Source organism: Carettochelys insculpta, chromosome 19 (assembly GCF_033958435.1).
Source record: "Carettochelys insculpta isolate YL-2023 chromosome 19, ASM3395843v1, whole genome shotgun sequence".
Classification (NCBI taxonomy): domain Eukaryota; kingdom Metazoa; phylum Chordata; order Testudines; family Carettochelyidae; genus Carettochelys; species Carettochelys insculpta.
This window is the reverse complement of record NC_134155.1, coordinates 2,975,079-2,999,253: the sequence shown is the minus strand read 5'-3', so window position 1 is coordinate 2,999,253 and position 24,175 is coordinate 2,975,079. Positions and strand designations below refer to the sequence as shown.

The 24,175-nt window shown below is 58.4% G+C and overlaps 1 protein-coding gene across 3 annotated transcripts in view; it reads left to right on the top strand.

The window, feature by feature from the left end:
- Positions 1 to 2,414: 2,414 nt before the first annotated feature.
- The window catches only part of NEK8 (NIMA related kinase 8), a 30,589-nt gene continuing 8,828 nt past the window's right edge, over positions 2,415 to 24,175 (top strand). Inside the window, exons 1-17 of one of the 3 annotated variants that reach the window (XM_075013767.1) lie at positions 2,415 to 2,484; positions 3,024 to 3,229; positions 4,787 to 5,019; positions 6,678 to 6,809; positions 6,986 to 7,194; positions 9,277 to 9,356; positions 9,926 to 10,107; positions 10,366 to 10,516; positions 11,242 to 11,318; positions 12,728 to 12,845; positions 13,366 to 13,516; positions 13,791 to 13,954; positions 14,130 to 14,288; positions 14,537 to 14,695; positions 19,424 to 20,033; positions 20,692 to 20,912; positions 23,818 to 23,961. In XM_075013767.1, coding sequence (XP_074869868.1) covers positions 2,438 to 2,484; positions 3,024 to 3,229; positions 4,787 to 5,019; positions 6,678 to 6,809; positions 6,986 to 7,194; positions 9,277 to 9,356; positions 9,926 to 10,107; positions 10,366 to 10,516; positions 11,242 to 11,318; positions 12,728 to 12,845; positions 13,366 to 13,516; positions 13,791 to 13,954; positions 14,130 to 14,288; positions 14,537 to 14,695; positions 19,424 to 19,452 — 2,097 coding nt within the window. In that variant the 5' untranslated portion in view covers positions 2,415 to 2,437 and the 3' untranslated portion in view covers positions 19,453 to 20,033; positions 20,692 to 20,912; positions 23,818 to 23,961. Of the gene's footprint in view, positions 2,485 to 3,023; positions 3,230 to 4,786; positions 5,020 to 6,677; positions 6,810 to 6,985; positions 7,195 to 9,276; positions 9,357 to 9,925; positions 10,108 to 10,365; positions 10,517 to 11,241; positions 11,319 to 12,727; positions 12,846 to 13,365; positions 13,517 to 13,790; positions 13,955 to 14,129; positions 14,289 to 14,536; positions 14,696 to 19,423; positions 20,913 to 23,817; positions 23,962 to 24,175 lie in introns of all 3 variants that reach the window. The other 2 variants (XM_075013766.1, XM_075013763.1) reach the window with 2 other exon arrangements.

Below are 24,175 nucleotides of genomic sequence, written 5' to 3'. Positions count from 1 at the left end.
TGCGGAGCGTGCCTGACTGGGCGCTTGCTCTTTGCTATAAATGTCAGTTCCTAGAAGACGAGGCTGTGAGCTGCCAGAGGCACTTCCTGTAAGGCAGCGCCTCCATCAGCTTCGCTCTCCTGTGGAGACACACGTACAGCACGACAGGGCTGCTGCATATGGGCTGCACGCTGGGAGCTTCGGATCCAGTGTTCCCTGGAAGCTGAGTGCTTGGGCAGCCGCCCAGGCCGGATTCAGGTGCCGCACAGCTGATTTGCAGAGCACCCCCAGCTGGCAGCACCTTCCTCTTGGCCGTGCTCATTGGCACACGCCTCGGTGCACAGAACAAAATGTATTCCGCTCACGGATGAGAAAACCAAGAGGGAGCGTTGCTCAGGTCCTGCCTGCGTGACACCCTGCTGACTCGATGGCAGCACAGCTGGGGAGAAGGCGTGCATGCCAGGGGCAAGGCTGGCAGCTCAAGTGCAGCCGGTGGGCTGGGCTCTGGGGTACGTCGGACTGAGTCAGCATTTTGTCTGGGATTTGTTGTGCCAGACAGAGAGCAGAGGCCTGACGGAGGTGGGGCTGAGGTTGATTTAGGTCTCCGATGAGTCAGGCGCCTGTGGATAAGGGCTGGGGCCGGCCCACAGAGGGATTGCAGCAGTGAGGCGTCTCACCTGCCCGCTGCAGGAATGTTATACCCCCCAAAGAGCCTGCTGGGTCCCAACGTCCAGGGGGCTCCGTGGGGCTGCCAGCCTTGGCGCCCTCCAGCCATGCGCCAGGCCCCAAATCTCAAAGGCCTAAAACTCATGAAATTTGTAAAATGTTGGATGTGGGGTTACCTGTGTTCACCTTGTTGCTGAGGCTTTAGGTCGAGGGGGGCATCTTGGGAGCTGTGGGGGGCCAGGAAGCTTGGGGTGGTGTCTGGGGGTGTTGGGGGGCTGGAAGCCGTGGGGCAGTGTCTGGGGGCCCCAGGAACCCTGGGGCACTGTCTGGGGGTGCTGGGGGCTGTGGCTGGGTGGGCAGGAACCGTGGGGCGGTGTCAGCAGGGTGCTGGGAGCCATGGGGCAGTGGGGGGGGGCTGGAGCAGTTTGTGGGGCAGTGCCTGGGGCGGGCCAGTTGGCCAGAGGTTGGTTTCTGGGGATCCAGGAACTGTAGGGCAGTGTCTGGGGGCGATGCAGGGCTGGGAGCTGTGGGGCGGTGGCTGGGGGGTGCAGGAGGGCTGGGAGCTGTGGTGTGGGTGGGGGTTGGGGTGGTTTGCGGGGCAGTGGCTGGGGAGGCCAGAGGGTTGGAGGGCGGTTTCTGGGGGCATTGGAGGGCTGGGAACTGTGGGGCAGTGGAGGCACTGGCGCAGTTCACAGAGCAGTGTCAGGGGGGCTGGGAGCCGTGGGGTGGTGTCGGGGGGGCTGGGGGCAGTGTGGGGCTGGGAGCTGTGGGGCGGTGTTTGGGTGGGCTGGGAGCCGTGGGGCAGTGTTGGGGGGGCTGGGGGCAGTGTCAGGGGGGCTGAGGGCAGTGTGGGGCAGTGTCGGGGGGGTCTGAGGGCAGTGTGGGGCTGGGAGCTGTGGGGCGGTGTTTGGGGGGGCTGGGAGCCGTGGGGCAGTGTCAGGGGGGCTGGGGGCAGTGTGGGGCTGGGAGCCATGGAGCAGTGTCGGGGGGGGGCTGGGAGCCGTGGGGCGGTGTCAGGAGTCTAGGAGCCGGGGGGCGGTGTTTGGGGGGCTGGGGTCAGTGGGGGGCTGGGAGCCGTGGGGCAGTGTCAGGAGTCTGGGAGCCATGGAGCAGTGTTGTGGGGGGCTGAGGGCAGTGTGGGGCTGGGAGTCGTGGGGCGGTGTCAGGAGTCTGGGAGCCATGGACCAGTGTCGGGGGCGGGGCTGAGGGCAGTGTGGGGCTGGGAGCCGGGGGGCGGTGTTTGGGGGGCTGGGGGCAGTGTGGGGATAGGAGCCGGGGGCGGTGTCAGGAGTCTGGGAGCCATGGACCAGTGTCGGGGGCGGGGCTGAGGGCAGTGTGGGGCTGGGAGCCGGGGGGCGGTGTTTGGGGGGCTGGGGGCAGTGTGGGGATAGGAGCCGGGGGCGGTGTCAGGAGTCTAGGAGCCGGGGGGCGGTGTTTGGGGGGCTGGGGGCAGTGTGGGGCTGGGAGCCGGGGGGCGGTGTTTGGGGGGCTGGGGGCAGTGTGGGGCTGGGAGCCGGGGGGCGGTGTTTGGGGGGCTGGGGGCAGTGTGGGGCTGGGAGCCGGGGGGCGGTGGCTGGGGGCGCCGCGGGACACCCTCCCGGTGGCTCTGGGACCGCCGCGCGGCTCCTCCCGGGCTCGCTCCCGCCACCCGCAGCGAGCGGACCCGACCCCCGCCCGGCCCTCGGGGCCCCCGTGCGCGCAACGCGCCGGGCCGGACTGTCCCTCCGCGGCCCCCGTAGCGGGCCCGGCGGTGTCTCCATGGAGACGCGGGCGCCGGGCCGGAGCCGGGGCGATGGAGAAGTACGAGCGGATCCGCGTGGTGGGGAGAGGGGCCTTCGGGTGAGGCTCCCCCGCGCGGCCCCTCCCGCTCCGCCCGGGGACAGGGATCCCGGGGGTGAGGTCCGGGGGCAGAGGGGAGCCCGGCTGGCTGGCTGGCAGGGCGGGCGGGCGGCCTGCCCGAGCCACTGGCCGCGCTCGGGGCCCGGCTCCTCGCGCTGAGCGCCTTGGGCCGGGGCCGGGGCCGGGGGTGGCGCGGGCGCAGGGTGGCGCCGCCTGTCGCTGCCCGCGGGAACGGGCGTCACTCCTGTTCCCATTTTACTGCTGGGACCACTGAGGCGCAGGCGTGACGTGCCTGGGAGGGCGGGGTCAGGGCGCCCGCGGGCCGAGCCCTGCACTTCTTCCCTCCTTCAGCTGGGGGGAGGAGTGGGGCCGGGGCCGGGGCCGGGGCCTGCCAAACGCCTCCTGTGTGCCCTGCGTCTCTCGGGTTGGGGGTTGTGCGTTTGGCACACGTCTGGCTCTGGTTTCTGCTTCCCCCGCTCATTCTAGCCCGAGGCCGGGTCGCCCCATCTCCTCGCCTCTAATGCTCTGTGTGATTCCAGCATAGTGCACCTGTGCCTGCGCAAAGCCGACCAGAAGTTAGTGATCATTAAACAGATCCCTGTGGAGCAGATGACAAAGGATGAGAGGCTGGCAGCGCAGAATGAGTGTCAGGTGCTGAAGCTGCTGAATCACCCCAACATCATTGAGTATTACGAGAACTTCCTGGAAGACAAAGCTCTTATGATTGCCATGGAGTATGCTCCAGGTGAGACACTGGGGAGAAAACTAAGCCTTCCTGGATCCCCCACGTTTGCCCTCCAAGGAGAAGTAGCTGGATCTGGGCGAATGAGCCTCTTCAGGGACTGCCTGACTCAAATAATCAGTAACTAGTGTTCAGGGCATCCATAGAAGTTCAGTGCTCTGTAAGGGTGAGGAGAATCTGCTCCTATCCCTGGTACATGAGACAGGCCTGACTTATCTGGCAAAGCTCTTGCCCTCTGAAGAGATGCTCACTTCTGTCCCTTGTCACCTTATCTTGAAGCATACCCCATGTAACAGCTGTTGTGAAACTGCTTGGGAGGGCTGCAGGATGGCTTAAGCAGGCTGTTGGTCAGAGAGACCTGGCCAAGTTGAAAATCCTATTATTTGAAAATGTTTTTAAAATAGATGGGCGTTACTGGCATACATGGGCATTACTGGCATTGCCAGCACTTAACCCATCAAAGAGGATTTTAATTTTTTTTTCATCATTGAGCTATGTGTTCCCTGGCTTTTGCTCTTTACTTGGGTTTTATCAATTTCCCTTCTGCTTGTTCTCACTTTCCCTTGGATAACTTTCTCCATCCATGTGCAGAATAAATTTTGTTAGCTGCACCAAGGCCTATGACGATGTGCACCACCAGTAGACACCTGCTGCTGGTTATGGGTACTGTGAGCGCTCGCTAATCAGCGGGGTGGCACCTGAATCTCTCCTGGGCAGCTGCCCTAGCACTCAGCTTACAGGGAACGCTGGTGGCACAGCTACCTGGAGACATGTTAGTTCAAACAAACACAAGATTTGCCTCAGCAGTGAAGGGTCCTGTGGCACCTTATAGACTAACAGAAGAGTTTTGAGCGTGAGCTTTCGTGAGCACAGACTCACTTCATCAGATGCTGGACCAGATCCAGACTAACATGGCTACCCCTCCAAGATTTGCCTCGTCATTTAAAATAATAAAAACCTCACCTATGTTAGGTTTTGTAAAACAGCTTTATACAAAACACACATTCTGGACTTGCATTACGTGACAGGGCTGCTTTTAACAGCGTGTGGGTATTTTCACAGGGGGGGAATTTCCCTGTGCAGAACAGGCTTATCTTGTTCTCCATTGACATTTGCTTCCTCACAGTGCTCTGATAGGTAGTGGTTTAGCATTTCTTTCTCTGGCTGAGCCCTGGAGGCAGTGCTGCCAAAGTGTTAAAATTAACCCTTCCTGCTGCTCCTGCGCCCATGTGCTGTGGTGCTATTGTTCTCTTATCAGAGAGGGGCCGTGTTAGTCTGTAGCTTCAAGAACAACAAGAAGTCTTGTGGTACTTTATAGACTAACAGATATTTTGGAGCAGAAGCTTTCGTGGGCAAAGACCCGCTTCGTCAGATGCATGAGTTGTTGTTTTGACATTCAGAGCATAAGTGGTTTGTTTCATTTCTCCGTTTTACTACTTTGGACATACTTATTCAGCAGCAATTCCCTACTTAAGATACTGTGACCTGATTCCACTAATCTTGTTTAAGATTATGCAAGGCCTGCTGATGGCCCTTCTGTCTTTTTGCCATCCATCCCAGGTGGTACCTTGGCAGAATTCATTCACAAACGTTGCAATTCCCTCTTGGACGAAGACACCATCCTGCATTTCTTTGTGCAGATCCTCCTGGCCCTTCATCATGTTCACACCAAACAGATCCTGCACCGTGACTTGAAGACTCAGAACATTCTGTTGGACAAGCACCGCATGATCGTCAAGATTGGAGACTTTGGCATATCCAAAATCTTGAGCAGCAAGAGCAAAGCCTACACGGTGTGTATCCGCTGAGAGTGCCCGAATTTCCAAGCTCCTGGGGAATATCTTCCCATCAAATCTGCTCTGTTTCTCTGCTTCCATCTTGTGAGAGTTTTCCTGAGATCAGGTTGCAGCCATCATTGTGGCTTAGATTTTTTTTTCAAGTCAGTAAATAACACGACTGCTAGTCTTTCTACTGAGAAGTGGGTCTGTCCCACAGAAGCTCGTCACCTAATAAATTATTTTGTTAGCCTTTAATGTGCTGCATGACTGCTGGTTTGTTTTGTCAGGTGAGGTTAGCTAGCTGATGGTAGAGTAGCAGTGAAGAGATGGCAGCTCAGCTTTACTGCAGGTTAGTAGCTGGCGTTCAACTCCAGGTGTCCTGTAATGTTTGACTCAAGCTGTTCACCTGAGTTAAAAGTTGGTGTGGTTTGTCTTCACTGTTATTGTAACCCAAGAGAAGACTAGATCTTTTTGTGCAGCATAGAGACACCCTGAATCTCCCTACTCCCCTGCCTTGCTGGAGTCATTAACATTATATGGTATCAGTTCCTTTGTCTCCCTCATTAACTCAGTGTGTGAATGCCCTTTAGTAGTGCATTAAAACAACTGTCGTGTGCTTCATTCTTGCTCTTGGTGAGGGGCAGAGCATTGTGCGTGACAGAGATTGACTCGTTTTGGTAGGGTCGTGTTGTGGGTGTGGGCGCGCTGGGGCAGGCTGGTCGGTTGTTGGCAGGGCCTTGTGATGATGGACGTTCAGTTCCCTGGGAAAGTTTGTTCCACAGACTGGTACCAGCCTCGAGAAAGCCCTTTCTCCTGCACAGACCAGATTTGCCCTTGGGGTAAAAGGTCCTGCTGTGCCCAAGAGGAGAGATGGAGTTGTTGACCACAGTCGTGCTGAAGCTTCAGGCTGGTAGCAATGCTGGTCCTAAGCACGGAGCCCCTTGAAGATAAGGACTGAGTCCTTGTCCTTGACTCTTGGTCTCCAGAAAGCCAGTTTAGAGGGTGGTGGACCCAAGCTAACCTGGCTCCTGAGGTGCTGAGGAGACTCACCATGGCACCCCCTCGTAGCTGGAGTTTCCTTTGTGCCCATTGCATTGCTGTAGTCCAGATGGGATGTGACAGAGTCTTGGATAACCAAGGTCTGGCCAACGTCCACGCAGCTGTGGTGGAGTCTCCTAGCCAACCAGAGATGGTGGGAAGCGCTGCTACGTGAGAGTTCAGCCCAGCCATCCTCTTCTGAGACAGGGCGGCTAGAACGCCCGTGCTTAGGGGCTGACTTTCTGACTCACTAACTTGTGCTGGTTGGTGGCGTGTCATTTCCTCTGCTTGATACCCCAGTATCGGTCCCCTCTACCCCGATCTGGTTGGCTTCACTATGAGTTCTGAGCTCTCAGTTGCTTGGAAGTCCACACGGGAGCTAAGTGCTGAATGGGAGAGGTAGCCAAGCTCTAGCAGTGTTGGCAATGGTGAAGCCTCTCGCAGTTTTCTCACAGGGAGATCCTCAGCCAATAGCCAACAGCAGGGAAACCCCGGCCCCTCCCCACTCACCTAGGACTGTGGCTCCTTTGCGCTGTAGTCAGACCGGGCCTTTCTGTTTGGCCTGAGTCTTGGTCTTTAGTCCTCCCTGCCGTGGTTCTGGAGCGCCATCATGCGTGTGTGCCTGTTTCTCCTAGGTGGTGGGGACTCCGTGCTACATCTCCCCTGAGCTGTGTGAAGGGAAGCCCTACAACCAGAAGAGCGATATCTGGGCGCTGGGCTGTGTGCTCTATGAACTTGCCAGTCTCAAGAGAGCCTTTGAAGCTGCAGTAAGCCTGGGCCTGGGGTTTTCTGTGGATGTCAAACACAGCCATGCTGGGCTGGGCCTGCAGCAGGCCCCACCAGCAGTGCTGTTGTCTCAGCCCTTTCCTTGCTCATGACGTGTCTGTCCAGCAGCCAGGGAGCTGCTAACCATGTGTGTCTGTGTTCCTGCCGTACTCTCCAGAACCTGCCCGCCCTGGTGCTAAAGATCATGAGTGGGACGTTTGCGCCCATCTCAGACCGATACAGCCCAGACCTGCGCCAGCTCATCCTGAGCATGCTCAACCTGGACCCTTCCAAACGGCCCCAGCTGAATGAGATCATGGCCCAGGCCATCTGCATCAGGCCACTGCTGAACCTTTACACCGATGTGGGCAGTGTCAAAATGAGAAGGCAAGTGCTGCTGCTGTGGTCGTGGCTCTAAGGCCCAGAATGGGGAGAGGAGGGCTGCAGCATGGGGGCTAAGGAGATGGTGCATGGCCCTAGGGCTGTCATGGGGGGGACAGGCTAAGCGCCGGTGCAGGAGGTGGTACATTGCGTGGGGCTGTCATGGGGGGGACAGGCTAAGCGCCGGTGAAGGAGGTGGTACATTGCGTGGGGCTGTCATGGGGGGGACAGGCAAAGCGCCGGCGCAGGAGGTGGTGCATTCTGTGGGGCTGTCATGTGGGAGGACAGGCTAAGCGCCAGTACAGGAGGTGGTACATTGCATGGGGCTGTCATGTGGGGGGACAGGCTAAACGCCAGTACAGGAGGTGGTACATTGCATGGGGCTGTCATGGGGGGGACAGGCTAAACGCCAGTACAGGAGGTGGTGCATTGCATGGGGCTGTCATGGGGGGGACAGGCTAAGCCCCAGTACAGGAGGTGGTGCATTGTGTGGGGCTGTCATGGGGGGGACAGGCTAACCACCGATACAGGAGGTGGTGCATTGCGTGGGGCTGTCATGGGGGGGACAGGCTAAGCCCCAGTACAGGAGGTGGTGCATTGCATGGGGCTGTCGTGGGGGGACAGGCTAAACGCCAGTACAGGACGTGGTGCATTGTGTGGGGCTGTCATGGGGCTGACAGGCTAAGCGCCAGTACAGGAGGTGGTGCATTGTGTGGGGCTGTTATGGGGGGGACAGGCTAACCACTGATACAGGAGGTGGTGCATTGCATGGGGCTGTCATGTGGGGGGACAGGCTAAACGCCAGTACAGGAGGTGGTACATTGCATGGGGCTGTCATGGGGGGGACAGGCTAAACGCCAGTACAGGAGGTGGTGCATTGCATGGGGCTGTCATGGGGGGGACAGGCAAAGCGCCAGTACAGGAGGCGGTGCATTGCATGGGGCTGTCATGGGGGGGACAGGCTAAGCGCCAGTACAGGACGCGGTGCATTGTGTGGGGCTGTCATGGGGGGGACAGGCTAAGCGCCAGTACAGGAGGCGGTGCATTGCGTGGGGCTGTCATGGGGGGGACAGGCAAAGCGCCAGTACAGGAGGTGGTGCATTGTGTGGGGCTGTTATGGGGAGGACAGGCTAAGCGCCAGTACCGGAGGTGGTGCATTGTGTGGGGCTGTTATGGGGGGGACAGGCTAAGCGCCAGTACAGGAGGTGGTGCATTGTGTGGGGCTGTTATGGGGGGGACAGGCTAAGCGCCAGTACCGGAGGTGGTGCATTGCGTGGGGCTGTCATGGGGGGGACAGGCAAAGCGCCAGTACAGGAGGTGGTGCATTGCGTGGGGCTGTCATGGGGGGGACAGGCTAAGCGCCAGTACTGGAGGTGGTGCATTGCGTGGGGCTGTCATGGGGGGGACAGGCTAAGCCCCAGTACAGGAGGTGGTACATTGCATGGGGCTGTTATGGGGGGGACAGGCTAAGCGCCAGTACAGGAGGTGGTGCATTGCGTGGGGCTGTTATGGGGAGGACAGGCTAAGCGCCAGTACAGGAGGTGGTGGATTGCGTGGGGCTGTTATGGGGGGGACAGGCTAAGCCCCAGTACAGGAGGTGGTACATTGCATGGGGCTGTTATGGGGGGGACAGGCTAAGCGCCAGTACAGGAGGTGGTGCATTGCGTGGGGCTGTTATGGGGAGGACAGGCTAAGCGCCAGTACAGGAGGTGGTGGATTGCGTGGGGCTGTTATGGGGGGGACAGGCTAAGCCCCAGTACAGGAGGTGGTACATTGCATGGGGCTGTTATGGGGGGGACAGGCTAAGCGCCAGTACAGGAGGTGGTGCATTGCGTGGGGCTGTTATGGGGAGGACAGGCTAACTGCTGGATGCAGGACCCTCAAGTGAAAGCACATTGCGTGATGCTGTCATGGATCCAACCAGCCGAACCTGAGCTGTGCCACCTGCCCTCCCGCTGCCTGCAGCACGTCACGCTCAGCATTTCACTTTGTCCTAAGGGTAAAACACCCCTCTCCTCTCAGGCCTGGGCTGCGGCTGGCCAGGCCGTCGGGGTTAGCAGTACAAAGCTGTGCTTTTCCGTTTGCTAGGCCTGAGAAGCCATTAGCAACAGTGCCACCAGCGACCCACAACAGAGCTGGAGGAAGAGTGACCAGTGCCAGAGCCAGAGGTAAGGCCGGGCACAGGGCATTCAGTAGAACTTCACTTCCCTTGGTCTGGATTGTCAGGGGCAGTGTGTACTCCCCCCTCTGTCAGATGAAACTCAGGCACTTTGCTCCCTAAATCACCTTCCCTGGGGAACCTGGTCTCCAGCCCCAGGCTGGCTGGGATTCAGGAGGTCGTCTGTGCAGCTTCTAGATCAGCCCTTGCAGAGGCTTCCCAGCCTGGTTGTCTGTTGGCCCCACCAGGAGCTCTGGGACCTGGGGTTCTCTGGCTGATGAACAGCTACAGCTGTAGCTGCCAATCTACCCTCTGCAAATGTAGGGTAAAATGCTAATTTCCCCCTCCTGTGGTTAGGGTCACCCTGGAGAGCTGCTAAGAGCAGTCTTCCCTGCAGCCCTGGTGAACCTCAGGCAGAGGTTGCCAGCCCTGTTCTTGCAAGCTGACTTAGTCCTTCTTTCTTCCACTGCGGGTGGGTGTCTGGGTAGGAAGGCAGGAGTCACTTTCCTGCGCTCAATAGCTTGTTGGGGAGGGCTGGGATTGCCACCTCGAGCAACGGGACTGTTCTTTGACTTCTAGGTGTTCGAGTGGGCTCAGCCAGGACTGGAATCCCACCTCCCCTGTCTTCCATCTACACGTGGGGCAGCGGGATCACCATGCCCCTCCGGCTGCCCATGCTCAACACAGAAGTGGTGCAGGTGTCTGCCGGCAGAACGCAGAAGGCCGGTGTCACCAAGTCAGGGAGGCTCATCGTGTGGGAGGTAAACAATGGGGGCAGGTGGGAGCCCAGGGCGATAAGCCAAAGTCAGCAAAGGGGCTGGGGCAGGGGGCCCCAGAGGAGGAGCACAGCCTTCCCCCAGCCACGCTGTGGCCCCCTGTACCTCCAAATGAGTAGCAAACCCTGGGCTGCTCCTGGTCACTGCAGGAGGTGGGGTGGCCTTATTGTCCCAGCTTGTTCTCCCCGCCAAGCCCCACTGCAAGTGAAGTGCATTTCAGAGCCCTTTATCTCCCCCTACCAGGCTTCCCCAATGGGCGCTGCTGCCGGCCCCTCCCTCCCAGGAGCCACTGAGCAGCTCCAGCCCCAGTTTGTGTCGCGCTTCCTGGAAGGCCAGTCTGGAGTGACTATCAAACTCGTGTCCTGTGGGGACCTCTTCACAGCCTGCCTGACAGGTCAGGACCTGAGCTGAGCTGCGCTGCGCTGCCTCCCTGTATGGCTGGGGGGGTCCCAAAGCAGCCGTCGCAGGCTGGCGCGGCTGCAGCGTCGTTCAGTGCGCGTGCCCACCTGGGGGCTCGAGTCCCTGTGGCAGAGACCCCTTAAGTACTGCAATGAGCAGCGTTTCACTGAGTCATTATGAGCCCCCTGCAGGGCCAGGTGTCCGCCGCGGTGGGGGCGCCCGGCTGGGCGACATCAGGCTGGAATGTTTGCGCAGCGGGGGAGCCCGGTGTGTTTGCAGTTCTGCTGGGGATGGGGGAGTAAGTGAGGTATTTGCAACTTGCAAACTTCAGCTGCAGTGTGTCTGCTCTGTGGTTGTCCCCTGCCTGCTGCCCCTGGGCAGGAGACCTGCCCTGCAGGTTTAGCACCTCTCCAGACTGTTGGATAAGAAGTTCCTGTGTACACAGCTGGAATAATGTTATCTCAGGGCTTTGCCCATCAGCCCCCTTAGCCTTAGTTCTTGCTGGGTGACTTGTCCCAGCACATTTCTGGCTGCTGCTCTTGAGAAGCCTGAGCCGGACCGGTAAGCAGCTCCTAGCAGCTAGCCAAAGGCAGCCGGGTGCTGGCAGGTGCTCCCAAGGGAAGCTTGGCTGCTGTGTTTTTGTCCTCGCTAGTTCCCAGGGCTGTGTGGACTACAGCGTGTTGTGACTGGCTGTAACATGGCTTGATGTTGCTTTCCCAGACAGGGGGATAGTCATGACTTTTGGCAGTGGCAGTAATGGCTGCTTGGGACATGAAAGCTTCACTGATGTAACGCAGGTTGGTGGTGTAAGAAAGCAGGGAGACCGATAACTATTGACCCTGCATCCCATGGTACGGCCTCGTCCTGAGCCCTCAGCAGACTTGCCGCAGTCCCGCTCTCTGCATCGAAAGGGTGCTGCCAGGCTCTGGAACAGCCCCTGTCCTTTCCCTCCCCCTGCTCTGTTCTGCTGCTTTTGAAAGCACCATCCGGCTGCTCTCGCCTCATCTGCACAAAGATTGCTTTGAGTGTGGGGTTGCAACATGCCAAGGGAAGTCGCGAGCTGCCTTGTGGTCGCTCTTGGCTGGGGCCCAAACTCCACCGTTGCCTCCAATCACACACCTGGTTCTTTCCCTCTCAGCCCTGCAGCTGCTGCGGTTCACTGGAAACTTGTTTTTCAAAAGAGCCAGTGTTCAAGGGAGAGCCACGCGTCCCTGATTGGTACAAAGTGCTGGAGCTGTAAAGGCGCTTTCCTCCCCCCAGGCCCCTCGCTCCTCTCTTGGCTGTTTCCCAGCCCACCCTCGCTGGCTGGTGGCGTTATCCTGTGAAATCCAGCCAGGCACGAGGGGCTGGGCCCGTTGGTCTCTGTGCTCAGCTGCACTGCCTCCTTGGGTGTTAACCTCTGGCTTCTGCGCACACCTCCCATTTGCCACTGCAACCAGATGGAAGCAAATGGTGCTTTTCCCTGAGAAAGCTAAGAAGGGTGAGGCCCGTGGGAGGGATGTGTCAGATCTGACTCTGTCACAGCAGAGATAAAAGGGAATCTCCATCCATCAGCTTCCCCAGGAGATTTAGCTAGAGGTTTCCAGGCAGTGCCTGTGTGTGGCTCTGTCAGGTGAGACATCATAACGAAGTTTTACATGCTCCCATTGTATCAGAGAGGGAGCCGTGTTAGTCTGTATCTTCGAGAACAACAAGAAGCCCTGTGGTACCTTACAGACTAACAGATATTTTGGAGCATAAGCTTTCGTGGGCAAAGACCCGCTTCATCAGATGCATGGGGGTGGGGGGTTCAGAGGAGGATTTAAATGTTTACATGTTCCCATTGGGCTTCTGTCACAAGGGCAGGGATTTGTCAGGCTGCCTTTGGCATTAACATTTCTCCTCTCCAAACTGTTGCATTAGTTGGTTGCCTGGGACCTGTCCTCTACATACCCCAGAGGTGGCTGGCTGCATTTTCAGTGTTGCTGTCTAGATGTTGTTTGTAAAGCACCGTTAAGATCCCTGGGGACAAAAGTTACGGCAGAAACGTGCATGTTGTTCATAGAGCGTTAAAACCTGGGACAATAGCTAGAAAGTCCATGAGCTCTGCAACCCTGCCTTGCAAAGTCAGGCCTCTCTGCAGCCCCTCAGGTAGGCAGTTCTGCTGTGGTAGGGGCCGGGCAGGGGGTGGGGCGGAGCTGATCGACGCTGCTCTTTTTTCTGCCAGCCTAAGATCGTGGAGGCACTGCTGGGCTACGAGATCATGCAGGTGGCCTGTGGCGCATCTCACGTGCTGGCCGTGTCCAATGAAGGGGAAGTGTTTGCCTGGGGCAGAGGGGACAACGGTAAGGGGATTTTAGCTGCTGCTGTTTGCATGGGCATGGCTTGTTATTCCTCGCCTTTTACGTGCTCAACCCCCACTGATCTCCCCATGTGCACGTCCTGGAAGGTAACTGGTGTGAGACTCAGGGCAGGCTGCTGGGTTTCTCTGCTTCTCGGGGCTTCTGCCACTGCGGTGAGTGCAGGGGGGCCCAACTGCTGCTGCCACCCTGCGCCAGGTCCCCCCAGTGATCCCCCGGGTTGTGACAGTCCAAGGAGGGAGGTTAGGGGATGGGGTGCAGTGGGGGCAGGTGGGGCGGGGGTGGAACGGGAACAGAGAAGGGATCGAGTAGTGGAGCATGGGTGGAAGGGAAGGAGGCGGGTGGGGCCCAGGGCAGCTGGCAGTTCCCTGCAGGGAGGGGGTCTGCACATGGGGCCCCTGCTGGGCGTGCCCTGCAGCTATGGTGCCTGCACGCGCCGCTCAGGTTGGTTTGGGTTTGTTTGTATTTTGACACCCAAAGTCTCTAAGTGATTTCTGTTGCCCAGGTCGGCTCGGGGTGGGAACGCTGGAGTCCCACAATTCTCCCCAGCAGGCAGCTCTTCCACCAGAGCACGAGGCTCACAGAGTCCTGTGTGGTATCGACTCCTCCATGGTCCTGACAGTGAAGAACCAGATTCTCGCTTGTGGGAGCAACAGGTAAGAGAAGAGGGCTGCTTCCCTGCCTGCTGGGCCAGAGACATTGCCAGAGCTGATCAGCCCGTAGCTCAGCCACTCCAATGGACTGTCCCCAGCAGCGCAAGGAGCTCAGAAATGGGCATCTCTATGCGCCGGCAGATGGCTCTGGCCAGCTCCGGTGTAAGGCACAGTCCTGCTCTGTCTCGCCCTCGTGGAACATTTCTCACCAGCCCTGGCTTCAGTGCAGCTATGGCCCAAAGCACCCTGCAGGCCCTGGGACTCTCTCTGCCTGCAGGTTTAACAAGCTGGGCTTGGATAAGATCGCTGCAGAGGAGGAGCCGCCGCTGGAGAATCAGGTGGAAGAGGCTCTAACATTCACCTGCATCCAGGCTGGGCCCTTAAACCGAGAGCCGTTGGTGTGTGCAGATATCGGAACAGCCCACTCGGCTGCAGTGACAGGTGAGGAGGTGGCCCTTGGATACCACAGGGATGGAAACTTGCACTGGGGGCGGTAATGTGGGGTCCGCACAGCGAGTGAGTCAGCTTGGGAACGGTGTGCTCAGGGCACTGTGACACTCAGGAACGCCAGCCTCACTGCTCTCTGAGGTCTCGGTTCTCTCTTCCCCACTGACAGCTTCTGGCCAGTGTTACACCTTCGGCAGCAACCAACATGGGCAGCTCGGCACCGGCACCTGCCATACCACCCGTGTGCCCTACCTGGTGGTGGGACTGCAGGCGATAAAGGTCACCATGGTGGCTTGTGGCGATGCCTTCACTGTGGCCATTGGCGCAGGTGAGACGGAAGTCCCAGTGTTTGGTGCTGCAGCTGAGCCGTTAGCCCAGGGTCAGGGCAGCAGGTGAGGTAAGCCTTGCTCTGCCCTGGGCTGCAGCCCCACCACGCTTTGCATGGTTGCTTGGAGAGGAGCCGGGGATGCGCCCGTTCCTGCTGGGCATTCCGCTTCGTAACTTGGGACAGGAGGGGAAGCAGGGCTCCCGGTCCGTCTGGGGAGAAAGCATCTGCCCTCCATGTCTCCTTTCCAGAAGGGGAGGTGTGCACCTGGGGGAAAGGAGCCCGCGGGCGCCTGGGAAGGAAGGATGAGGAGACCAGGACCCCCAGGCCGGTGCAGCTGGAGGAGACCCACCCCTACGTGGTGACCTCTGTTGCCTGCTGCCATGGGAACACTTTGCTGGCAGTAAAACGTAAGTATAAGGTTCTTCGCCACAGTCCTTCTTGCTGCAAGCTTTGGAGACTGACACCGGAGCCTGCCTGGTGCCCTAGAGGGGCCAATCCCCGGCAGCACTGAGGGGCAGAGGGTGCTTAGCCAGCTCTTACCAAGGCCCTCTCAGCTCGGCAGCTCTCCTGTTGCTGATTCCAGTAATGATTTGTTCAAAGCCCCTTTGTGCACTCCAGCCCACCCTGCATCGCTCGGACTTCCCTCCCTGGGGTTTCCTCTGGGGCAGCAGGGGGCTGCTGTCCCAGGTGCCTCTCTAGCTGGGCTGTGTGATGGGTTTGGTTACAGAGATTCCCCAGTGACTCTCCTTGCTGTGCTGAAATGTCCTGGGTGACCCCCGGCTCTGTCCTGCTGAGCCCAGCCCTCTGGCCTGCTCTAGTCCAGGCCCCGAGAGGGGATCACAGCGCTGTGCACTGTCATACGGACACAGCAGCTCAGCTCCAAGAAGGCTCAGCAAAAGGGACTTGCTGTTGCACCCAGGTGCACAGCCCCAGCGGGACCTGCACCCCAGAGAAATCTGTCTTCGGCCAGGTCTGCTCTGGCCCTTCACAACGCTTTAACACTCTGGCTCAGGGGTGGGAGAAACCACCGCTCCCCCGATCACGGCAAGTTAGAGCGCTGTGAAGGGCCAGTGCGAGGCAGGCCACAGCTCCCCCCTCGCAGAGGAGGTTCCCATAGTGCCCGGGGGTGCTGTCTCCAGCACTCGGCCCTGGCCACACTTTGGGTTCAAAGCACCGCCAGGCCTGCACTTTTAACTTTGACAGCAGACACAGCCTTACTCTGTATCAAGATTTACACAGGGCAAGTGGATGTTGTTTGCCCTCCTTTCTAAGGAAGGCGAGATATGCACAGCTGCTCCCCTGGCCAGGTAACGCTTATGTACACTGGGTTTCTCAATACACAAAAGCCATTGTAGTAAGTATGAAAGCTGGATTTCAGCGGCTGTAAGTACTAGCACACAGGACAAAGTAAGTTGCTAAGCAAAGTAGAACAAACCAGGCCAGCTAAGCTTAACACACGAAGAACCTTGTTACATGAACATAAGAACAGCCACACTGGGTCAGACCAAGGTCCATCTAACCCAGTATCTTGTCTGCCACCAGTGGCCAGTGCCAGCTGCCCCAGAGAGAATGAACAGGACAGGCAGTCGCTGAGTGATCCGGTCCCAGGCGAGGGACACCGTTCCCACCCATCCTGGCTAACAGCCATTGAGGGACCTAACCCCCATGAATGTGTCTAGCTCTTTGCTGAGCCTGTTAAAGTCTTGGTCTTTACGACATCCTCTGGCCAGGAGTTCCATGTAATACTGTGCCCTACATGTAGTCCGAATTGTCACCTTCCACAGACCCCAGAGCCTCTAATCTGGCCCTCCGTGTTCAGCCCTTGTTTCCAGCAAGCATCTTAGCTGGGAAACACGTTGTTCTCCAGACTGGCAGCCCCAGCCACCTTGAGGCGCTCCCCACTTCAAGGGCTTGTCCAGAAGGCAGGGAGGCTTTGTTGCTGAGCCCTCCCCCTGAACTGAGGATGGGCTGCCATATCAGGTGACCTGAACACATGTTCTTGTGGGGACGCTGAGCCCCTCCCCGGCACACGGGGAAAAACAAAGCCACTTACGGATCATTGTCCCTAAGGATGAGCCATCAAGTTTTTGAAATAACCGTAATGGCCCTCACTCAGCATAGCACTTCAAAGAGTAACACAATACTGTCTTATAGTAACAGAGGGGGAGCCCTGCTAGTCGATACACTATCAGAACAAAAGAGCAGTCAAGTAGCACTTTTAAAGACTAACAAAATAATTTATTAGGTGAGGAGCTTTCGCGGGACAGCCCCACTTCTCCAGACCAGAGCCAATACTGTCTTAGGTGATGAGCTTTCCTGGGGCAGAGCTGCCCACAGTGCTTTACTGGAAGCAAGCAGTGGAGAAGTGGGTCTGCCTCAGGAAAGCTCATCACCTACTGAATTATTTTGTTAGTCTTTAAAGTGCTACGGGCCTGCTGGTTTGTTTGGTTAGGATACAGACTAGCCTGTCTGTGACTCACTGAGCACGTCTGCATCAGTAACCCAGGTCGGTGCCTCGTACTTGTAACCTGAACGACCGCAGGGGAACATGCTCACCCGTAGCACAGTCACGTTCAGCCGAGTAACTTTCCTGTGGTCCCTTGTTTTGCATAAAGCGTTTTCCAGTTCCGCCATATTCATGAGCACGTTTCCATAGGGGATACAGAGTGTCACAGCACAGGCTGTGCCATTGCTCCTCTGTGGGCCAAATGCTAAGAACCAGGAAGTCTGACACAACTGCGAAGTGGACGTACTCCTGTACGGTGAGCCCCGGCCCCCCAGAGCGCAGGAACAGCTGCCCCTGCAATCGGGCAGTGAGCGGGCGGAGGAAAACCCCCTGCAATCGGGCAGTGAGCGGGCGGAGGAAAACGTGCCCACAAATGCTGGGCACAGCTGGGGCTGGCCAGCAGCCGTGTGGACGCGGGTGCCAGTAGCAGGGGTCTGTGATGCCCCGCACTCACCGGCAGGCTTGGCAGCAGCAGGGGCAGCGGAGCAAGGCGGCCCCAGCTCCGAGGGCAGGCAGGAACACTCTAGAGAGCAGAGGGAGACGGGGCTGCCTCGCCCTGCTTCTCCCACTGCTGCTGGTGAGTGTGGAGTGCAAGGGCGTGGACCCTGCTGCCGGCACCAGCCCCCTGGCCTTATTAGTCCCCAGGCACCTCAGCTGGGACTAGTGGTGGGCGGGCGCAGAGGGGATGGGGAAGAGGAGGGGAGAGGGTGGAGCATGGGTGAGGGAGAGGCAGGGCCTGGCCCTGGTCCTTTCCTGTACAGGGGACACATGGGTGATGGCCCCCAGGACCTGCCTCACCAGTTGCCTCTGACTGTAATGGGTCCCTGCTCAGCCCTGTCAGTGCAGACACCCTCTACCAAGTGTGCACCACGACTGCGGTTCGGGAATTGTTCCCGGTTGGTCATGGGATGGAGACCTGTCCCTGAGCTGGGAGTGCCTCATGCAGCCCCCTCTGGAGTCACCTAGCACTGCTCCATGCATCCCTCGGGGGAGCAGGGAGCACAGAATCTCCTGGGCATTGCAGAGCCCAGTCACCCCCGTCCGAGCTCCTGTGCAGCTCTTCCTGTGCCTGCCTGTCCCAGGGCCAGGCCCCCTGCTTGTTACTAGCTGGCTCCTTTGTGGAGTCGAGAGTGACTTCCTACTCAGCTGAAATCAGAGCAGGCCCAGGCAAAGCAGAGGCCCCGTCTAGCTCATTGTGTGTGCCACCCCAGCCGCTGTCCAGTCCAGCAGAGCAAAGGACGGCTGGAGGGGCCCATTGCTTTCCTGATGCCCTTCTACGATGGCGGGAGGGAGCTGCTGTGCTGCTGGCCACAGCCCTGGAGCTAAAGCCCCACCAAAACCAGTGACTTCCAGAGAAATTGAAGCTGCCTAAGTAGATACCAAGATTTGAGGCATCATTTTGCTCCTGGATGGTCTCTGCAGTTTGATTAAAAATAGCCGTGGCTGGTGCTTACTCCGCCCTCGGTCTGAAGAAGTATCATTACATGGATCAAATAAGCCCTCGCTCGGACCTGCCCTTCCTGTGCCAGGGAGTCTGGGCAGCACGTTGGTGGCTCTCTCCCTCTCCCCACCCCTACTAGTTGGCTAGTTGTCCCCCAGCGGGAGGAGCTCCTTCCAGGGACCGTGGCTTCTCCTTCCCTCATGCTTCCCTGGGCACCTTGATTAAGGCACAGAAAATACTGCAGTATCTGTATTGATCCATACTGGGCCCTCCCCCTGCCTGGCCTCTGAGTCCTGGCAGCCTTCGTTCATTCATTGGCAAGTAGTCACCATGATGAATGGAGCCACCAAAGGTGGTGTGCAAGCAGCACCCTGCCCTGCCCTGCTCTCTGGGTACCAGGCTGCAGGGAGTGCAGAGAGTCTGGGGAAGGGGTTGCTTCTAACTGTGGCCGGGTTCCAGCTGGTGGGTGGGAATTTTCCCAGAAGAGAGAAACTGTTTGAATCTTCTGCTTGTGGTGCAAGGCCAGTGGACGCCTCGGTGCTGGGGGCCTAGCCCCCCAACTTCTCATTCTCTCCGCCCCGGCTCATGTGCAATTTCTTTCCAGCTTTTGGTGCCTGCCGCCTGGGTGCACGTGCCTGGGACTGGAGTGGTGCGTGTGGCCCGCTTTGCTGGACGCTCTGTACTGTCCTGCTGCGAAGCGCAGTCAGAGCTCTGTCCTGAAAACCTGCACGCCGAAGTAGCCCCAGGCACTCAGGACCACTAGTGAGGCGTGCCAGCCTGTCAGGCAGTGCAGAGCTCCTTTGGAGAGTGTCTTCCCCTTTGGGGCTAGCCCAGTGGGAGTCCGGAGCGGGCGGGGCAGACCTCAAGGAGTCACTGTTTCTTCACACCCCCCCCAAAGACTCTTTAGACATCAGGAAGACAAAGGGCTCTGCTGTTAATCCTTTTAGCACCAGCCTAGGCGGCTGTGCCTGTTCTCATGCCAGTGCGACGCCCTCTGCTGTGTGTGCTAATGAGGGTTAGCCTCGCAGTGACTTCCTGGGGCAGCAAGAAAGTCGGGCTACTGAACCCCAAAGTCTGCCAGCCCAGTCTTATCTTGGTAGCCATAGGGAGCTGCTGATTTTGCCTGTTGGAGTGCTCGGCTGGACACTGTGCCTGTGTTTACCCGGGTCTCTTTCCTTTGTGTTCCAGCTGCAGGGGAAGAGCCGGGCCCCCAGTAAGGAGGAAACAGCATGGTTGCCATATGGACATAGCCAGCTTTCTTCTGATCTCCTGACTCGCGTGGCATGCAGACTCGCTCCTGTTTGCTTCTGTGTTACTCAGCCTTGGGGACGGGCTTCGTAGCACACAGCCAACATCCCAGGCTGCACTGGCCAGGTGCCTGAGAACACCCGGTCTCTAGAGAATGGAATACACAAACCTGATACCCTTCTTGTTAATACAAAGGTGTCGAGCCACTCATCATCAGGCTACTGCACGCAGGAACCTGCAGCCCCCCCAGCTCCCATGAAGCAGTGCCTGCTGGGACAGGCCATCTCTCTCCATCAAGGACAAGGGGAACTGTGACTTGTCTTCTATTCAACAGGCCACCCTCAAGCAATTTCACTGTGGCATCATGTATGCAATGCCCTCCTGTGCCCATGTGTCCGTCTGGTGGGGACCTGCTATCACCAGCAACAGGGCCCGGATTTATTTTCCCGCTTCTGTGCAAACTGGCTGTGCTTACAAAGCGTGGGCTGGCTGTTTGGAGTCAGAGGGAGGTGTCAGCATTTGCACTGTTGTTACAGCCCCGGGCTCTAGGGTAGGATGACTAAGTGCAAAACTCGTGTACTTAAAGTCTATTTTTTCCTAGAGACTGTTTTGCCCAGTTGTTGACCCGTTCATCGCATTTTCAGGCAACCCAAGATCTGGGGCCCTGACCCACCAGGCCCTTTGGCAGCTGCCAGACCCAATGAGAACAGTCATCTTGTGTGTAGGCGGCTTGGCCCTGGGCCATTCTTCCCAAGTGCCTGCCTTGAATTCTCCAATCACAGCGACTTGTCTTTCAGGCCCCAGTTCTGGATGCCCCAGCTAAGGGCTGTTCTCAGGCCTCCAGAAGCCTGTTAGTGCCCAGTTCACCGTCCGCCAGCCTAGATCTCTGCTGCTGAAAATCACCAGCATTGCAGCAAGCAGCTGTGATCTGCCCACGAGGAAAGAGGACTCTCCCCCCAACCCCCTGGAGTTCTTCCTGCCAGAGACGGGAGTTATGTTCCTATGTAACCAGAAGGATCCTTCCCGCTTTTTACTGACACCCGACACTCAGCCATTTGCTGAAGATTTTGTTTCTGATCTATCCTGGCAGCCCCCTATTCGCATCTTGTTACGCCCTTGCCGGTCCCTTATGTATAAGCCTGTGTGTTTGCTAGCTGCTGGGCTCGCTGGCTTACTTATTTTATTGTGGATCTTTGTTTTCTTTGAAGCAAAACTTGGCAGTGGCTGACAGGCTCCGGTGGTGTCTGGCTGCTGCATCTGCAGGATGAACGGTCATTTCCTGGATGGCTGCTCCTGTCCCCGCTGGGTGTTGGGGTGCTGCAGAGTCTGAGGAGCTGCAGCGTGACCTGACTGGGGATAGTCCTCTTCTGCAGAGGTGGGAAGAATCAGTGCTCTGTTACCACCAGAAAGTCCAGTTTGTTATTCAAAGGTCTCTCTGTTTTCTTGGCATTTGCCTACTTCCCTCCCCAACCCCCCCGCCCCCCAGCTGGCTCTGGAAGCCCTATTCATAGAGAGGGGCTGTAGATCAGATCACGGCACGTGCTCCTCCACTTGGGGCTCCCCAGGGGAGCTAGAACCCAGGGCATGCTGGGAGTGGGGAGGAGGCATCGCAATCAGTGCCAAGCTTGTGCTGGGGGGCAGCAGCAGGGCTGGGTAAGCCGGTCTCATGGCTCTTTGTTTGGGGCGGGCTGAACTTCCTCCTGGGGCTCACTGGGAGGCTGCCTTGTTTGGGTGGAGGTGGGCTCTGCCCCCAGTTGGCTCCAGGATTGTGAGCCAGGGTAGCCCCCAGCCCAGTGAACTGCAGTGTGGGTAGGGCTAAGAATCACAGCAGCCTTCCTGGGCTATTCCTATCAGCCAAGACCTCAGGTCAGGCAGCCCCAGCTCCCTTAGGGGGCTCATCCTTCTGCCGTTGTCTCCTGCCCCCGTTCTGCTGCGTGGCCCCTACGGAGGGGGCTGCCAGAGGAACTGTGCCCGGTGCAGGTCCCACTGTCCTGCCCTAGAGCTGGGGCCACTAAGCACCTCCACCAGCCAGCCCCAGAGAGCGGCCCAGCTGCTTTCTGACCTGGCGCTGAGGGAGAACGGTGCCTTTCCTAAGGGAGCGGCTGCTCCTGGTTATGACTCCCCAGCCCAGGCAGGACAGTTCCTAGATGCTGTGTCTGCCTCCTATAGAGCAGATGTCTCTGCCTGTCACTTTGGCGGCGTGTGTGCAGCCTCTTACACCAATAAAGTAGCATTGAGGTGTGTAGAAGGCCACTTCAGCCAGTCCCGTCCAGACCTACACAGAGCCACCCAGGTTCCACGCAGAGATAACGGACCCTTTGCCAAGGGGGAAACCGGCTGATACCAGCTCCTCTTCAGGAGCTGCTTCTGTGGCTTTTACTGCCTGTGAAGTGCTGGTTTATGGCATAATGAAGGGCCCCTTTCTCAGCAGAGCTGATGGGGCTGAGCTAATACCCCTGTAATAAAGCCAGGAGCCAGTTCATTAGCAGTGTGCTTCAGGGGTGAAGGAGCCTGTGACTGCTGTTGGAGGGGGACCTTATCCTCCCAATGGGCAAATGGGACACCGGATGGGACAGGCCCAAGGCCACCCCTCAAACCCCTGGTGCACTGGGCTGGCCTGGGTCTAAACCTCCTTCCTAGCTGCCTACCTGGCGCTGACCTGGCCTGAGCCGCTGTCCCAAGGCCACTTCCCGGGTGGGGCTGCTCCCTCCATGCCCCTTCCCTGGGGGTCACCGAGTCCAGCCCCTGCTGAAAGTGCGACCAGCCCCAGCCGGGCATTTGCCAGCTGATGGTGCTGAGCAAGAGCAAACAGCTCAGATGCCCGGTATTGCTCAACAAGGCAGGACGGTGGGACAGGACTTACTGGGGGGGACGTACGGACACCCATCCGCTGGCTGTTACCCGTGTCCCACAGGTAGTGTTGGGGGTGTTGCAGTGCAGAGCCGCAGGAATTCACAGCCGCTGTCCATATTTACTGAGCACTAGAGTCATCTTTGAAGTGCCGGAGTTCAGTGAGGTTATTTGAATAGCTCGATACTGGACTGTGACCCAGCTGGGAAGAGGAACAAAGAGGCCCCAGGCCCCAGAGCAACAATAGCTCTGGAAACTACAGGCTGAGGCATGTCCTGGCTGCCGGCTGCAGAGCAGCCAGTCCCCACAGGCCGTCCCGTTCCTCACGGCTGGGCTTCGTTTGCCTGCACATGCTCACCCTGCCCCTAGGGAAAGCTCAGCTGCTGGTGTGTGTCCACTTAGCCCTGCCTGCACGGCAGCTGGGGCTAGAACGCCTCTAGCCTAGCCCAGGCACAAGCCTGAGCCCAGTGCACTTACCCCGTCTGCAGCGTGTGCCTGCCTTCTCAGCCCGTTCCCAAGGCAGAGCGCGCCAGGGGCTGCAGCCAGGCGAGGGGAACAGCACACGGAGGAGGGTGAGAGATGGGCCCTGAGCAGACTGGTGGTGAAGAGCTCACGCTCGCAGGACAGCTCTCCCTGGGAGCAGAGCAGAGCAGAGCAGAGCAAAGACTGTGCTCAGGGGCGGCTGCCGGGAAGGGCAAGGTGCCATTTCCCGCCTGCTCTCTCCAGCCGGAGCGCCATCACGTGCTGCACGCACCCTCCTGGAAGAAGCTGCAGGCCCATTGCTCAGCCTAGGCGGGACTCGGGGCGGCAGTGAGAATGGGAAGGGGAACTTTCTAGAGGTCTCCTAAGCATCTGCCAGGAGCGGAGTCGCAGCCAGCCTCGGCTCTCCCTGCGTGGAAGGGTGGCAACACAGGGAGGGTGTGTGGGTGCCTGGGACTCCCCGAGAAGCCCTGCAGAGCGGTGAAATTACAGTTCTCTGTCTGTGGAGGCAGCTGGCAGGGCTGCTGAGGGGGTTGTTACTGCTCGGAGGGAGGCCTTGGGCTGCCTGTGTTTGACGTATGTGTGCCTAGAGACGCGATACAAGGACATGCTGAAGGCTCACATGAAAAAGTGCAGCGTCAGTGTTAACACTGGGGAGAACCTTGCCTGAGACCATCCCCAGGGGAGAGCGGTAATCCGTGAGGGGGTGGCGCAATTTGGGAGGTCCCAGTGCAGTGCAGAACGGGAGAGGGGGAGAAGAAAAAAAAGCAAAAACCACCCTGCACCCCTCCAACAGTTGCCAACCCCTGCCCCATCTGTGATACGGTCTGCGGCTCCGGCCTCGGGCTGCTCAGCCCCCAACAGACACACACGTGGGAGGGTGACCTGACGGTGTCCTGCTTGTTATTGAGTGGCGGCCTAGGGGCATTGGGGCTTGAGGGAGCCATAGACACACACTGTCTGATACTGATCAGGCTCTTTCCTGTTTGGAAACCTCATGGCAGGGACAAGGACTCCTTGCTCCAGGCTCTCCTGTGTCTCCAGCTAGCACCATCTGAAGACTGTGTGTTCCCGCAAGCTCCAGAGTCCTCCAGGGATGCGCTCCGCAGGGGGCTGAGTGGTTGAATAGTTTTAAACACCAAAGCGCAGTAAGTAGAAATAATGACGGCAGCCTGCTAGCCCTTTCATCTGAGTCCCCGGCGGAGCTCACAGCCCTTCCTTGCTGGAGCTGCACCTACCTCGGGGAGCGAGCCATGTTCTGTCCCCATTGCTGGATACAGGACACTGATGCAGTACAATTAAACCACTATCCCTGCTGGCCCCCCTGTTTTAAAGCGTGTGCAGGAACAATTTAAATGGCCT